Source organism: Petaurus breviceps, unplaced genomic scaffold (assembly GCF_028583685.1).
Source record: "Petaurus breviceps papuanus isolate PSGF00001 unplaced genomic scaffold, PetGlider_PUasm1.0 90444, whole genome shotgun sequence".
Taxonomy (NCBI): Eukaryota; Metazoa; Chordata; class Mammalia; order Diprotodontia; family Petauridae; genus Petaurus; species Petaurus breviceps.
In genome coordinates this window covers 2960042-2976990 of record NW_027187256.1, presented here as the reverse complement: position 1 = coordinate 2976990, position 16949 = coordinate 2960042, and the positions used below count along the sequence as shown (strand labels likewise).

General features: G+C 39.3%; 1 protein-coding gene and 2 pseudogenes across 1 annotated transcript; all 3 read left to right on the top strand.

Moving 5' to 3' along the window:
• The first annotated feature begins 4328 nt into the window (after positions 1-4328).
• LOC138177684 (olfactory receptor 51A7-like) lies at positions 4329-5547 on the top strand. Its single transcript, XM_069108894.1, has one exon. The coding sequence runs from the start codon at positions 4612-4614 to the stop codon at positions 5545-5547; it is 936 nt and encodes a 311-aa protein (XP_068964995.1). The 5' UTR covers positions 4329-4611.
• Positions 5548-7160: 1613 nt separating this feature from the next.
• Positions 7161-8470, top strand: LOC138177739 (large ribosomal subunit protein uL15-like; annotated as a pseudogene).
• A 3502-nt stretch (positions 8471-11972) lies between these two features.
• On the top strand, positions 11973-12635 carry LOC138177683 (charged multivesicular body protein 4b pseudogene; annotated as a pseudogene).
• Positions 12636-16949: the final 4314 nt, after the last annotated feature.

The window sequence follows — 16949 nt, the reverse complement described above, 5'->3', positions numbered from 1 at the left end:
ATAAATACAAGATATAAAAATATTAAGGCAATTAATTGACACAGTATACTGTGCATTTATATTATTTAAAACCCAGTTTCTAAAACCAAACTCTATCATTATTTTCAAGGGGGAAATACTAGAATATTTCCCATTAAATATATGAAGAAAGCAAAAGTTTCCTTTTTCTGACTCTTTATTTGGCATATATCCAGAAATACTTTGATAGTAAAAAGGCAATGGAAAAATAAATTAAAAGATTAATCATTGGCAAAGAGGAAATATAAATATCCTTTCTTATTGACTCCATGATGGTTTACTTTGAAAACCAGAGAAAGGAAAAAGAAGTTAATTGAGACAATCAATAACTCTTTTGACAATAAATTGAACTGTTTGAAGAAAAATAAGTCATGATAAAATATTGTGTTTTGTTTTACTCATTTTTCAGGCATCTGACTGTGACCCCATTTGGGGTTTTCTTGACAAAGATAATGGAGTGCTTTATCATTTCCTTCTCCAACGCACTTTATAGATGAGGACCTGAGGCAAAAAAAAAAAAAAAAGATTAAATGACTTGTTAAAGGACACACATCTGAGATCGAATTTGAACTCAGGTCTTTGAACTGACTCCAGGGACAATATTCTATCTATTATACCACCTAGCTGCCCAATAGCAAAATAAAAGGACACAAAATAAATACAAACCATTACCATATCTATATACAAATGGCAAATTCCAAAGATAAATAATTAAACAGGAAATAATATTCAAAACATTATAAAATATTCTTAGAACCAATCAGGTCTTTGAGTTAATTCATTTATATAAATACAATTCCAAAATGAGTTAGAGAAATAAAGAATAATTTAAAATTGAAGGATATTTGTTGCTGACTGATAGATACAATAATATAATAAAAATATCAATGTTATTTAAAATAATTTAAATATTTATTGACAAAGTCAAATTAAGTCTACCAGATTGTATTAAATACCATGTGCTAGACACTGTGCTAAATGTTTAGGACACATAAAAATGGCAAGAACGTTTTTTCCCCTGAAGGAATTCATAATCTCATGATGGAGACAATAAACAACTATACATGCAAACAAGATATATCTATCTACCTATAAATTTGAGATAATCTCAGAGGAAAGGCATTGACTTTAAGGTGATCCAAAAAAGGGCTTCTTTCAGAAGGTGGGATTTTCAACTGATATTTCAAGGAAACTAGGGAAGTCAGGAGATAGAGACAAGGAGGAAGACCATTACAGGTAGGAGGGACAGCTAACGAAAAAGCACAGTCAGATCCAGAAATCAGAAGGTGGGATGTCTTGTATGAGTAATAGTAAGGAAGTCAGTGTCACCTGACCACAAAGCACCTTGAAATTAGTTACATGTAAGAAGATTGGAATGGTAGGAAGGACTTTGAATGCCACACAGAGCTTTTTATATTTGATCCTGGCACTAGTGGGAAGTCACTAAATATTATCAAGTGGGGATGGGACATAGATAGTGCTCCATGGTTAGACTTGTGTTTTAGGAAGATCACTTTGATAGATGAGTAGATGATGGTCTGGAATGGGAGGTCCTTGTGGAAGAAAGATCAGCTAGAAAAATAATGCATGAAGTGATGAAATCTTGCACCAGAGGGGCGGTAGTGTCAGATAACAGTAAAGAACACATATGAGAGAGGTTGTGAAAATACACTTGGCAAGTTTTGGCAATAGAATAAATATGGGGAAGATAAGGAACAGAGAAAATGAGGATGAAATTTAGCTTTTGATACTGAATGGTTGGAGGAAAACAATGCCTTTCATAGAAATAGAGAAGTGATGAAAAGGGGAGGGTTTTATTGAAAAGAAAATTAGCAACGTTTTGGACTTGTTGAGTTTAAAAGTACCATAGGGCATCCAGTTTGAGATATTCAAGAAGTGGTTGGAGATGCAAGCATAGAGGTTAAGAGAGAGTTTAGGGCTGGACAAAGAGAATCTTTGGCTTAGAGATGATAATTTAATCCCTAGGTGCTGATAAGAGCACTAAACATAATAGCATAGAAAGAGAAGTGAAGAGGACCTGGGACAGAGATTTAGGAGATACCTAGAGTTATCTAGATAAAGATACAGCAATAGAGACGAAGGAGGAGAGGTCAGAAATGTAGGAGAACAGTGGAGAGCCGTGTCTAGAAAACCTAGAGAGAAGAGAGTATCAAGGAGAAGAGAATAATCAAGAGTTCCTCAGCTGTTTTCGTTTGTCATCCTCACTCATCCTCCTCTACTCATCTCTCCATATGATAGCAGTGTACTTTGTGTCAAGCCTCACTTTGCTCATCGCTCCTCAGGGGGTGCCATTTATTCTCCTTAACATAGCATGACTTAGGGTTCTCTATATTACTGGTGATTATTTAGTATCTGAAGAGTGGTCTTTAATGAAGTGATCTTTTGCTTTTCATTTAAATGTGTGGGGAAAACTTACTGGTAACATCCCTCCTCCCCTCAGAAAATGCTCATATCACTAATATTTTTCTTCGGTAGAGCATAGTGCTTTAATATTACATATTTTTCTTTTTAGATCATTATGAATGTGAATTCTATGTCACATATCCCTGTGAGAGTACTCATGTCTTTTCTTATTTTTAATGGACATTACTGTGTCATTCTTGAAAGTGGAATCTTTCCCTGATTTAGTTAAATGACCATGAAAGGATTGTTAGAGAACATTCCCTTATAGGAAGAGATTCTAAAAGCATAGGGTTTTTGAGGAAGTAGATGGGGATGGAAATCTTATCCAGAATAGAATGATTGTTCATAAGCTCACTGTCTGTGTGTCATTTTGGCTCTGCAATTGGTGTGTAAATTAGAAGAATTCCTTAGTATGGAAGTATTAATAGTAGGGTATTTGAAATAAAAAAAAAATAACTCCATCAATGTCTGACAGTAAGAGCTAGAATAGATAGTGTTGCTGATCTTTCAATAGCTATGTAGATAGTAATGAAATCAATATCTTTCAGCCCAGATGACTCTCTCCCAATTCTATATCTTAGCTATACTGAAAAATTGGAGGTTAGGGGGTCTCTCAATGCTTTGGGGAATCTTAAGCCATTATCATTACTATTTACTATTCATGAAAACAGGAAAATAAAACTAATAACACATAAATACATAATGTATTATGTAATATATATTACTTTCCAAAGTACTCTTCCTCACATCTACCCTGAAAGACTGGGTATAACTATCTATCTATTCATCTGTCCATCTACATACATGTGCGCAAAAAACATACACACACACACTAACACACCCACAACTGTAGCTATTAAAAGTAATATAATTTGCTCAATGTCATGTGGTTATTAAGAGAAAGAACTAAAATTCTGCTTTTTCGTACAGTTCTCTCCACCACACAATTTTTTGCCATCAAGGGGAAAATTTGGAAGCTTCTAGAAGTTAAAGAAAAAGTTATTTGAAAAAAATGTAATGAAGAACTGATATTTTAGAATTCTTCCTTTTGAAAGAGAGTGAAAAGTTCTTGGACTATCACTAAATAACTTTAATACTTTGAAAGCTAGATCCTCACTTGGCCTATTTTGTGACTCCCTCTAGGACCCCATCTTCTCTTTATCAATGAACTGAAGTCAGGCAAGGAAAAGGAAACCTGGGTCTTTATAGAAGTTCAGTATCTAATGTGAAATTTCAAAATATTTATTTATATTTAAAAATATCATCCTATTTCCCATGGGGAACTTAGTGCATGTAATACAGAAGTGTCAAAGTTGGTTGTATAGAAATGAGATTAGCATGTTATTGGGAAAAGTTGTAAAGTTTAACAAAATAAATAAAAGCATAATACAATAGATAATGTTAATTTGTGATTTCCTAATCAATATATGGGCTGCAAGGATCCATTTTTATTTGTGTTTGATACTATTGGCATAACGAATAGAGAGCTGGCCTTGGAGCCAGGAAGAACTGTGTTCAATTCTAGTCTCTGACACTTATTGTCTATGGGACCAGGCAAATCACTTGGCCTAACAATGCTCTCTACAACTCTCTAAGACTGTAAGTTTCATAGAAGATGCTGACTGTCATTGGAAGAGTGAATTTCTTTACCATGAAATTCCCTATACTAAAAAATCACAGGGACAGTTAAGATACACACACACACAAACTTGTTTTTCAGTCATTTCAGCTGTTTTCAACTTTATGAGGTTTTCTTAGCAAATATACTGAAGTGATTTGCCATTTTCTTCTACAGCTCATTTTACCCATGAGGGAACTGGGGTAAATAGGGTTAAGTTACTTGTCCAGGGTCAAGGAAAATGAGTCTTCCTGATTTCAAGACTAGCACTCTAGTCACTATGCCACCTACCTGCCCAATATAGGCAGATATACATATACATGTACATACATGCAAACATATATTCCTTAATATATATCACTATAAGTGTTTCTTAACAAATGTCTCTCTTCCTTAGCTCATTATTTAATATATGTGTGTTCATTTCCTAATAAAAGTAAATATTTTACTAACCCCTTTGACATGAAAATATCCTGAAAAGAAATGAGAGCAATAGTCATTTCTATGAATATCATTTCAGATTCGGAACATATCTTACCATCCTTGCCATCATGTCAGCTTTGAATATCTCTGAAGGCATGGTCTCTACTTTCCTTCTCATTGGAATCCCAGGACTGGAGCACATTCATATCTGGATATCTATTCCCATATGCTTCATGTACATCACTGCTGCCCTTGGCAACTGTACTATCCTCTTCATCATCAAGACAGAACCTTCACTTCATGAGCCCATGTACTATTTCCTATCAATGCTGGCCATCTCTGACATGGGCCTATCCTTCTCTTCTTTACCCACTATGCTAATGGTTTTTTTGTTCAATTCCCCTGGAATATCCCCCAATGCCTGTTTTACTCAAGAGTTCTTTATTCATGGCTTCACTGATATGGAGTCCTCAGTGCTGCTAATCATGTCTTTTGATCGCTTTTTAGCAATCCGCAATCCCCTAAGATACAGCTCTATTCTTACTAGTGCTAGAGTGACCCAAATAGGACTAGTGCTTGCTATTAAGAGTATCCTCTTAGTACTTCCCCTCCCTTTCATTCTAAAAAGGCTAATCTACTGTAAGGAAAGGCTTCTCTCTCACTCCTACTGTCTGCACCAGGATGTCATGAAACTGGCATGCTCTGACAATAGGATCAACTTTATCTATGGCTTTTTTGTTGCCCTCTGTATGATGTCTGACTTGGTGTTCATTGTGATTTCATACATCTTGATCTTAAAAACAGTAATGGGCATTGCATCCCATGGAGAACGTCTCAAGGCCCTCAACACCTGCATCTCCCACATATGTGCTGTACTAATCTTCTATGTGCCCATCATCACCCTGGCTGCTATGCATCGCTTTGCCAAGCATAAGTCTCCCTTGACAATGATCATCATTGCTGATGTCTTCCTGATGGTTCCTCCTTTAATGAACCCTATTGTATACTGTGTGAAGACACGGAAAATCCGTGAGAAAATTCTGGGAAGACTTGGATTGAAGTGAGAAAAATAGAGGTCAAGTCTGGGAAATCTTTCATTTACAGATAAAGATAATGTTTCTCTACTTGGGGGAGTGTAAATAAGATGACCATCATCATCATTACCACCACTACCACCACCACCATCATATCTTTTAATTCCTGACTACATAAAATAATAATACTAGTTGGCATTTATATATCATTTTTTGAGATTTACAAATTACTTTATATACACTATCTCAATTTTTTCATCATAATAACCCTGTGAGGTAGATGAGATTATTATACCCATCTTACAGATGAGGAAACAGATTATAGATGTCTAAATCAGGATTTGAATTCAGTTCCTTCTCACTCTTAATCTACCACTCTATTTCCTGAGCCACCTTGTTACCTCTCTCAGTTAGAAAAAATCAGAATCAGAAGTGGTTTCTGCCCTTAATAAAAGGCACAAGAATATTGACATATACCAAAAGTAAGCATGGCAATTAAAAATACAAATAATGGTATAAGTATCTTGATTCTCTACAGGATGATGTTAGGCACTGATAGATCACAGAAAATGATGAGTCAGCAGAAGGAACTCCCTTAGCCAGGAAGAATGAAACAGATTAATCTTAGGTTTACTGGTTATTCATACAACTCTTCTGTGAAAGGATTGGTCTAGTATTAAGTGGGAGGCATACCTGATTCTCATACAGAGACAGTTGCATACTTGTATCATAGGATCAACAGAACTTTTATTTCCACCACTGTTAAGAACACCACCACTCTCCACTTACCCTGGTTTAAAGCACCATTTTCATTGATGGTTCCTAATTAACTCAGGACATATATTTAATTGGTTGTCCAGTCTTGTTTCTTTCTTATTTCCTTCACAAAATCTCTTGAATCTCTTGGAGTTATCCAAGTTCAGGATCTTATCATTTTCCACTTGTACAACTGAAAAACCTCCTAATTGGCTTCCTTCATCTTAAATCTACCCCCATTCCATTCTAGCTTCCTTACAACTGTCAAAATGTTGTTGTTGTCATTGCTATTGTTTTTAATCGAAACATGACCACATTATTCCCCTTTAAAAAATCAGAAGAAAGCAACAAACAAACCAAAAAACCCTGTTAACTATGCATTAACATTAGGATCATATATAAAATATTATTTTTGCCATTTCCAGTAAACTTCTTCCTCCACTACTGGGGTCATATGAGCAATAGCCTGGCGGATTAGACATTTTCTTTCATTCTCATGACCTCTATGAACTTTCCAAAATGGAAATTATTCAGCTAAGATAAAACAACTTTAACTGTCTGCATGGTCTAGAATGCTTAGAGTCCAAAAGAAGGTTAAAAAGTAGTAACTGATATTCACCTTCCTTAAGCTCACTCATCATTGCTTCCCCTCCTGCCATGCTTCTTCTTGGTTTCTGAAGGCAGAAAACAACAAAAGCAGCAGCAGAAGACTCCAGGACATATAGTGGCCAAAGTTAACATTTCAAGTGAGAAACAAATTCCTTAAAACCATCAGGAAAAAGAAAGACCTTCAACTAAAAAGGAAAGGACGTTTTAAAACTATTCCCACACCCACTATTAAAAAGGAATAGGGAATTTGATTTTGAAGGGCATTAAAGCTCAGGATAATGCCTAGAGTGAGCTATCCTGCTAAAATGAGCTTAACCATGTAGAAAAAAATGGTGGATATTCAAAAGCAAAAAAGAGTTTAACATTTTTTTTTAGATAGAAAGAACTGGAGAGAATTATCTTTTGAAAAACCTCAAATGGTAGAAATCAGAAGTGAATAAATTCAGCAGGTAAGGACAGCCACAGTAACTGTGATAAGAGAAAGACCAGTGAGTGACTTCCATTCAAGGGCAGGGAACCTGTGGCCTCAGGGCCACATGTGGTCTTCTAAGTCCCTAGATGAAGCCTTTTGACCGAGTCCAAATATTAAAGAATGAATCCTTTTATTAAGGGCATTTAGTCTGTGAAGGTTGGATTCAGTCAAAGAACCTGTAGTGGCAACCACACTGGCATACCCAGGATGGCTGCTAGCACAGTTTCTTAGATCTGCTTGACTAGGAAAGCTAGCTGTTTAGGGGGTCAGCAATCTTTTTAAATTATATTCACTAGTTCAGGGGAAAAGTCAGCACCCTGAACTTTAGAGAAAATACAAGAAGAGAAATAAAGACCAATAGACAGGGCTCTGACTACCCAAATCAAAGCTATATTACTCTATGCTTTACATACATCCCTGGATTGAGAGAGCCTTTACATCTGAGCAGTTGGAGAGTTTTGAACATTTGGCCACTCAGACTCTTGACCAGGGAATCACAAGATCCTTCTCATAAATAAGCCCCCAAAGCAAAATGCCAACTTAGAGTATATATACAATTCTCAGAGTCAGAAGGCATCACAACCGCCCTGACTGCATGCCTAATTAGAAATTAGCAGGAAGCTTCCTTTTCTCTTTTGCCGGCAGCTTCTTTTTCTCTTTTGCGGGGGCCTGCAACAAGCCTTCCTGACTAAAGAAGACGCAGAAGCTCCGAGGGCACATCAGCCATGGCCATGGGACCATCGGCAAGCACCGGAAGCACTCCAGAGGCCGCGGCAGTGCAGGAGGGCTGCACCATCACTGGATCAACTTTGACAAATATCATCCAGGTTATTTTGGTAAAGTGGGTATGAGGCATTACCACTTGAAGAAGAACCAAAGCTACTGCCCAACTGTCAACCTTTATAAGCTGTGGACATTGGTCAGTGAGCAGACCAGGATTAATGCTGCCAAAAACAAGGAGGGCCTTGCCCCTATCATTGATGTTGTGAGGTTGGGCTACTACAAAGTCCTAGGAAAAGGGAAATTCCAGAAGCAGCCAGTCATCAAGAAAGCAATGTTCTTCAGCAGAGGAAAAAAATCAAGGTTGTTGGTGGAGCCTGTGTCCTTGTGGCATAAAAATCCAATGTTATCAAATAAAACAAATGAGGTGCTCAAATTTGAAAAAAAAAAAAAGAAATTAGCAAAAGGTGTGAATGCCTTCCTATAAGCAAGCCTCCTCTGAGCAAGCTTCTCTTAATGGATTCCACATAAGGTCTTTTAATGGGCAGGGGTGATCTTAAACACCATTAACATTACAGGGCCACACTTGGGGACTTAGCCAGTCACATGTAGCCTTGAGGCTGAAGGTTCCCCAATCCTGACTGATGTATCTAAGAAGAGAACCCCGGTAGAGAGAACAGTGAAGAGGTGAACTGGGTACATTATGGAAGGAAGCTGGAGATATCTTTCCTAAAGATGAATATTTCTTTTGCTGGTCTACTTTATGATACATGAGGGTCCCTGAAAGGGTTGGGGGGAAGTGAGCAGGAGGACAGAAAAGAGTGAGTGATGTGCCAGGTTCAAATTAAGGGTTAATAATGAAGGGAAAGTGAACTTTGTGGTTTAACAAAACAAAGAGCCTTACAAGGGAGTGGATGAGGAGAAAGGGGGATAATTCAAGGGGGAGGAGAGAGGAAGGAGGGCTTATTTTGGAGGTAGAAGAGGTCTCTATAAGTGAATGTTTTCTATGGGAGAAGAGATATGGTGGGGGAAGAGAGATGGTCAGTGAGAGACTCCACTCTGTTTTGTTTCTCTTTCTGGTCTTAACTCCACTGAACAAGATAACCCTCTCAAGGTTAAGCTCATCACCTCTAATCTCATCACTATTCTGCTAACTCAAGGCTCTACTGACACCAGCTTTCTTAACCTCCTCTCCCCTCTGACTGGAGGCCTGAAAGGTGGCATGCCAACCTCTTACCAATACCTTACATTATTATTTTTTATTTTTTAAAATATAATTAATTTATTTTTAGTTTTCAACATTCTCTTCCAAAGATGTTGAGTTTTAAATTTTCTCCCACTCCCTATCTACCCCCCTCCTCAAGACAGCATGCAATCTGATATAGGCTGTACTTATACATTCATATTCCACAAGATATTAAATTACAAATTTTGTCCCTGTCTTTACCCTACCCACCACCTCTAAATAGCAATCCCACTCTATACCCCCTCCCCCAATCTGCTCTCTCCTATATCCTCCCCCATATCCCCTCCAACTTTCTGGTAGAACAATATGGATATCCATACCCCAGTGCCTATGTATCTTATTTCAGAGTTGTGTGTAAAATAAATAAATAAATAAATAATAATAATAATAATATATTTTTAAACATTTGATTTTAAAACTTTGAATTCCAGATTCTTTCCCTTCCCTTTCCCTTCCTCCCTTGTCGACTACACTTACTAGGAAGATAAGCAATTCAATATAGATTGTACATGTGTAGCTATGCAAAACATTTCCATAGTGGATATATTGTGAAAGGATGACTATATTTCCCTCCATCCTATCCAATCCCCCACTTGTTCTATTCTCTACTTTGATCCTATTCCTTTTCAAAAGTGGGTGCTTCCAACTTCCCTCCTCCCCCAGCCTGCCCTCCCTTCCCTCATCCCCCGTCTCATCCCCTTCCCCTCTACTCTCCTGTAGGGTAAGATACTATATTTAATGTGTATGACATTCCCTCCCTAAGCCAAATTCAATGAGAGTAAAGTTGACCCATTCCCTTTTGTCTTCCTGTTCTTCCCCTCCATTGTAACAGTTTTCCCTTGCCTCTTCTATATGAGATGATTTACTCCATTCGTCTCTCCCCATCACCTCTTATTATATTCCTCTCTCACCTCTCAATTTCACCTTTTAAGTATCATCCCTTCTTATTCAATTGATCCTGTGCACTCTGTCTGTGTATACCTGTACATATATATATATATGTATATATACACACACACACACATATATGTATTCATACACCCATATACCCTCCTATATATATATGTGTGTGTGTGTGTGTATATATACATATATATTCATTTATATTCCCTTCACCTATCCTCATACTGAGAAAAGTTTCCTGTTACAATTATCATTTTTTCCATATAGGAATATAAATACTTCACCTTTAATAAATTCCTTATGATTTCTTTTCCTTGTTTACCTTCTCATGCGTCTCCTGCTTCTTGTATCTGAATGTCAAATTTTCTATTCAACTCTGTTTTTTCCATCAAGAATGATTGAAAGTCCTCTATTTCATTGAATGACCATATTTTACCCTGAAACATGATGCTCAGTTTGCTGGGTAGGTGATTCTTGGTTTTAATCCTAGCTCCTTTGACCTCAAGAACATCATATTCCAAGCCTTTTGATCCTTCAATGTAGAAGCTTCCAGCTCCTGTATTGTCCTGATTGTGTTTTCACAATATTCAAATTGTTTCTTCTTGGCTGCTTGTAATATTTTCTCCTTGATCTGGGAATTCTGGAACCTGGCTATAATATTCCTAGGAGTTTTCTTTTGGGGATCTTTTTCAAGAGGTCATTTGGTGGATTCTTTCAACCTCTATTTTGCCCTCTGGTTCAAAAACATCAGGGGAATTTTCCTTAAGAATTTCTTGAAGGAAGATTACTAGGTTCTTTTTTTGATCATGGCTTTCAGGTAGTCCAATAATTGTTAAATTATCTCTCCTGAATCTATTTTTCAGGTCAGTGGTTTTCCCCATGAGATATTTCACATTGCATTCTACTTTTTCATTTGTTTGGATTTGTTTAATAAAATCTTGATTTCTCATAAAGTCACTAGCTTCCATTTTCTCCAATCTAATTCTGAAGGAATGATTGTCTTCAGTGAGATTTTCAGATTATTTTTCCATCTGACAAATTTGGCTTTTTAAGGCATTCTTATCCCCATTGGCTTTTTGAGCCTCTTTTCCCATTTCAGTTAGTCTATTTTTAAGGTGCTATTTTGTTCAGTCAGGTTACTGACTCTCTTTTCATGGTTTTCTTGCATCATTCTTATTTCTCTTCCCAATTTTTCTTCCACTTCTCTTATTTGGTTTTCAAAATCCTTCTTAAGCTCCTCTATGGCCTGTATACAGTTCATATTTTTCTTGGAAGATTTTGGTGCATGAGTTCTCACTTCGTTTTCTTCCTCCTATTTCATGCTTTGATCCTTTTTGTCCCCAAAAAAGGAATCTAAAGTTGGATTGCTGTGCTTGCTTTGCTTCCTTTTCTTGCTCATGTTGCCACTCAATTGCTTGAGTTTTGAGCTTTTTGCCACAGTAGACCTCTGCTTCCAGAGAGGAGAGCTTTGTCCCAAATTGCTGGGGTTTTCTCAGCTGCTGGAGCTATTATTTGGGTGCCCTCTCAGAAGACTCCACAGGCTCTGGCACCTGGTCACACACCCCAGAACCTCCACCCAAGACAGCAATCCAGATTCAAGCAGGTTAAACCAAGATTTATTACCATGGTACAGGCCCTGCTGAGGGAGGTGGCATTAGTGTGGCCTAAGCCAGGGAGATAAGACTGCACCTTAAAATGGGGTTTCCAGTGGTGGCAAAGGGGACTGGGTACCAGGGAGCTGGTGGCACCATGTCAGTGTTCAGGAAAGTGGTCGGGGCCAGCAGGGGTAAGTCTGGGGGCAAGGGCGACCCGACCCTACAGGAGGCATTCTAGTGGCTGCGGGACATGGAGGAGGTGCTGAGCAAGGAGTTCTTGGAAAAGCAGGAGCTGACAGTGGCCAAGAAGCATGATACCAAGAATAAGTGAGCCACCCTTCCAGCACTCAAGTGCAAGAAGAGGTATGAGAAACAGCTTGCCCAGATTGATGGTACGTTGTTGACAATTGTATTTCAAATGGAAGCCCTTGATAATGCCAACACTAATACTGAAGTACTCAAGAAAATGGGTTATGCTGCAAAAGCCATGAAGGTCACCTGTGACAACATGGATATCAATAAAGTAGATGAGCTAATGCAGGACATTGATGGCCAGCAGGAACTTGAAGAGGAGATATCCACAGCTATTTCCAAACTTGTAAGATTTGGGGAAGAGTTTGATGAGGATGAGCTCATGGCAGAGCTAGAGGAACTCTAACAGGAAGAACTAGACAAAAATTTGCTGGAAATCAATGGTCTAGAAGCAGATCCACTACCAAATGTGCCCTCTATAGCACTAACATAAAAACCAGCCAAGAAGAAGGAAGAAGACAAGGATGATTTGAAAGAGCTGGAGTCCTGGGCTGAACCTATGTAATCGGTACAACTCTACAGGCTTGTATAAAAAGAGACTCTGGTCACCTGTTGCAGTGGGTGTAGGTGGATGGTGTGGGGAGGACGACCATCTTTATCTCTTGGATCTTTACTCAAGGCAATGGGCCTGCAGCACTGCATGCTGGATAGCATGGCCTGTACCAAGCTGTAAGGGTTATGGGATTTAAAGATCTTCCATGCCCCATGGACATGCTGACATAGCAGGAAGGGGCGGAGCAAGAGAAAGCGAAAGCCAGAGAAAGCGAAAGCCAAGGACGTGCTGATGTAGCAGGAAGGGACAGAGCAAGCGAAAGCGAAAGCCAGGGAAAGCGAAAGCTGAGCTAGCGGTCCTGCGGTGGCTGGTGGTGGTTGCGATGGCGGCAGAGGCAGCGGCAGCGCGAAGCCCTTTTTGAGTTAGAACTGCTAAGGACTTTCTGCTAAGGACTCCTGCTGAGGACTGCCAGGGGCCGGAGCTGCTGGGAGCGCGCTTCCAGGACGCTGGGTGGTTGCTGTGAGTGGGGAGAGGAGGACCTTTGCCTGAGGTAGCCTGTTCTGTTTTAAAGGCTTGAAAATGTGGGTGCTTTCTACTTTATCTACCTGTGCCAATGTCATAACTACTCTGATGGCTTTCACTTTCTGGTTTTGGGACTCAGTCTTTTGGTATCTTAATAAATTTTCTAGTTTATTTCCCCATATGGCAAGCATGACGTATTTTGTAATGGATAATTATATCAGCATATTTGTAATCTCCATAGGCATTGTGAATATGGCATTGCTGATACATTTGGCGACCAGGATGGGATCACAAAATGTCAGGCCTCTATTTGGAAGCAGTGGGGCTTTAGAGGGAGAAATGGCTATTCCAGGTTGGGAGGATTTGCCTTATTCCTCTTTAGCCAGAGAATGGGCTAAAAGCACAGGGCCCTGTGAAAACTGGGAACCAAGGCTAAAAGAGGGAGAACCTGGAGATTTGGAAAGATGTTTGAAAGCAATACCTATAGAACCAGGCAAAGAACTGGCAGGAGTGTGCAGGAGAGGCTGGGTGCTGCTAACAAGTTATCACCTTATGTGTAAAAGTAGGGATAAGCTGCTGAAGGAAAGAGCTAGAATGGCTAGGGAGTCAGCTGGTTTGCCTGAGGATTCTTCTGTGTCACAGCATTCAGAAGAGCAAACTGGAGGGACTCATGTGGTCCAGGAGCAAGCTACTGTTCATGTAGCTAAAAGGAAGCAAAAAACTAGCAGAAGGAATGTGCATGCAGCTTTTGTACAGGCTGGGCAGAGTTGCCCTGACAGCTTCCAGGAGAATGTGTGTGAGGAGAATGGAACAAGGTTAAATGAGGAGTCTCCTAATGTAGAAGCTCTCCCCATACGAAGAAGAAGGCAGGAGAACCACCGAGGCAAAACAGAGTCCAGGGAGATAATTGAGGATTTCACTCAACAGGAGATCACTGATATATTGAGTAGATTTACCCAAAGAATGGGGAAGTCTTTAGTGTCTTGGATAGTAAGAATCACTGATGAAGGTGCCGGAGGAATAACACTGGACAATGAGGACTGCTTAAAATTCATAAGTATCAGTCAGAATCCTTTTGTACACCAGGCTTTTAGGGATCACCATATGCAAGGAGGAAATAACAAAACTAATCTTCTAGCTTTAGCTGCAGAAGGTTGCAAAAAGTAATATCCGACTGAATCTATGTGGCCTAGGGGAGACAGACCCTGGTACTCACTTAGAGACTGTATGAGAAAGCTAAAGGAGGAGGTAATGAAAACTGCTATCCTGATTGGAGATGCAAATGCATATTATGATACCCCCCTAGGAGTTCCTCATAGAAATATCATAGTGAAGACAGCTCCTCCTGCATATAAGCACCTAATTCTGACTCTTTTAATTGGAGAAATAGGGCACCCTCTTTCAGAGGTGCTGGATAAGATTTCACAATTAAGCGATTTAGGGGAATGGGAAAAAGACGAATTGCCTTGAGAGAGAAGAGTAAACAGCCAGAGGATTCAGAGACAAAAGAGACCCACAAGAAGGGAACTGTTTACTGCTCTATTAAGAGCTGGGGTGGAATTTAGAAGAATGAATGGTATTCCAACTGAAGAGCTGCATAAGCTGTACCAAGAAAAGTTACTTAGCATTAGAATGAACAGGGAAGCAGGAACCACCCCCCCAGGTATTTCTGAATCTGAATCTTTGTATCCAAGTTTGCCCCACCTTCAGGGGGAATAGGAGATAGGCCAAGCCCCAGCCCAGATAAAAGAAATATGCAGAAGAGATTGCAGACCCCATATTGGTTTAACAATATATTGGAAGAATGGATCAACTACTGTGACTAGGGCACTGATTGATACTGGGGCTGAGGCCACACTTATCTATGGAAACCCTGATAAGTTTAAACATGGAACTCCTATTACCATCACAGGTCTAGGAGGCACTGAAATATCAGCCAGACAGGTTAAAATAACAATGAAAATTGGGCAGTTACCTAAGAAGGAATATGCTGTGGTTGTTGTACCCATTCCCGAATACATCATTGGAATAGATGTATTGAGAGGCATGACTCTGAATTTACCTGAAGGAAGATACCAATTTGCTGTGAGGAAGATAGGAATTAATACAGTTTTAGTAGGAAAACTAAAAATGGACCCAATCACTTTACCTGAACCTTCTGAAGTAATTACTTTAAAACAGTATCATTTGCCAGGTGGGCAAGATGAAATTGCCACTACTATAAAGGAATATGTTGAAGCAGGAGTGTTAGTCCCTACAACCACAAGATGGAATAATCCTGTCTGGCCAGTAAAAAAATCAGATGGGACATGGAGAATGACTGTGGATTATAGACAGTTGAATAAGGTGACTCCTTTGTATGCTGCTGTTCCAGATACCATCACCTTAATAGAAAGGATCCAGAAATATGATGGGACTTGGTATGCAGTTATTGACTTGGCAAATGCCTTCTTCACCATCCCAATAGACTCTAAACAATGGGACCACTTCGCTTTCACTTGGCAGGGTAGACAATATACTTTCACTCGCTTGCCACAAGGGTACATACATAGCCCCACTATTTGTCACAGGATTGTGGCTGAACAGTTGGATGAATTAAAGCTACCTGGTGTACAGCTTACCCACTACATTGATGATATCATGATACAGGGAAAAGATGCGAAAGTAGTGGAAAGGAGTTTGACCCTTCTAATTGAGCATATGAAAAGTAAAGGGTGGGAAATTAACCCTGCAAAGGTTCAAGGACCAGCTCAGAATGTGAAGTTTTTGGGTATACAATGGAACAAGGGGCTAAGGGAGATTCTTCCTCAAGCCCGACAAAAGATTCAGGATTTTCCTACCCTTACCAATAAGAAGGAGGCCCAAAAGTTCATAGGATTGTTTGGATACTGGAGGCACCACATTCCACATTTGGGACAGATTTTAAAACCTTTATATAGAGTCACATGGAAGAAATATGAATTCGATTGGAGACTTGACCAGAGTAAAGCTTTTGAAGAAGCCAAGGCTGCCATACAATTGGCCCTAGATTTGTGGCCCATGCAAAATGGTCCAGTGGAATTGCAAGTGACTGTACAAGATGATTATGCAAACTGGAGCTTATGGCAAAAACAACAAAGCCGAAATGTACCTTTGGGATTTTGGTGTAGGAAACTCCCTTCATCTGGAGTCCAGTACACACCTTTTGAAAAGCAGTTGTTAGCTGCATATTGGGCTTTGGTGGAGACTGAACAACTGACTGTGGGCCATGAAGTGATATTAAGACCTGGAATCCCAATTATGACCTGGGTAATGAGTACCCCAGCTTCTCACAGAATTGGACATGCCCAAGAGGCTAGTATAATCAAATGGAAGTGGTATATTCAAAATAGAGCGAAAACAGGCAAAAGCGGAGTCTCTGCTCTTCATGAATCTATAGCAAACATAGAAATTGAGAGGAATGACACACCCCCTGAGCCAAAGCAACAGTTGGTACAGTCCACTGTAAAATGGAATGAGGGATATGATGTATTAACTGAGGAACAAAAGAGACATGCATGGTTTACTGATGGGACAGCAAAATATTTGGGGCAAAAAAGACATTGGAAAGCAGTGGCCTATAACCCATGTACTAGAAGGACTTTGGAAAGTACTGGGATAGGTGCAAGTAGCCAATATGCTGAACTTATGGCAGTATATCAAGCCATCAAAATAGAACAAGGAGGACAGTGTCATATATTCACTGATTCATGGGCGGTAGCTAATGGGTTAGCTACATGGATGCCCATGTGGAAAAATGAAAATTGGGAAATTCATGGTAAACAA

Bases quoted from the DNA above. Each gene is read 5' to 3' on its own strand.
- LOC138177684 (XM_069108894.1), top strand. From the start codon at position 4,612: ATGTCAGCTTTGAATATCTCTGAAGGCATGGTCTCTACTTTCCTTCTC.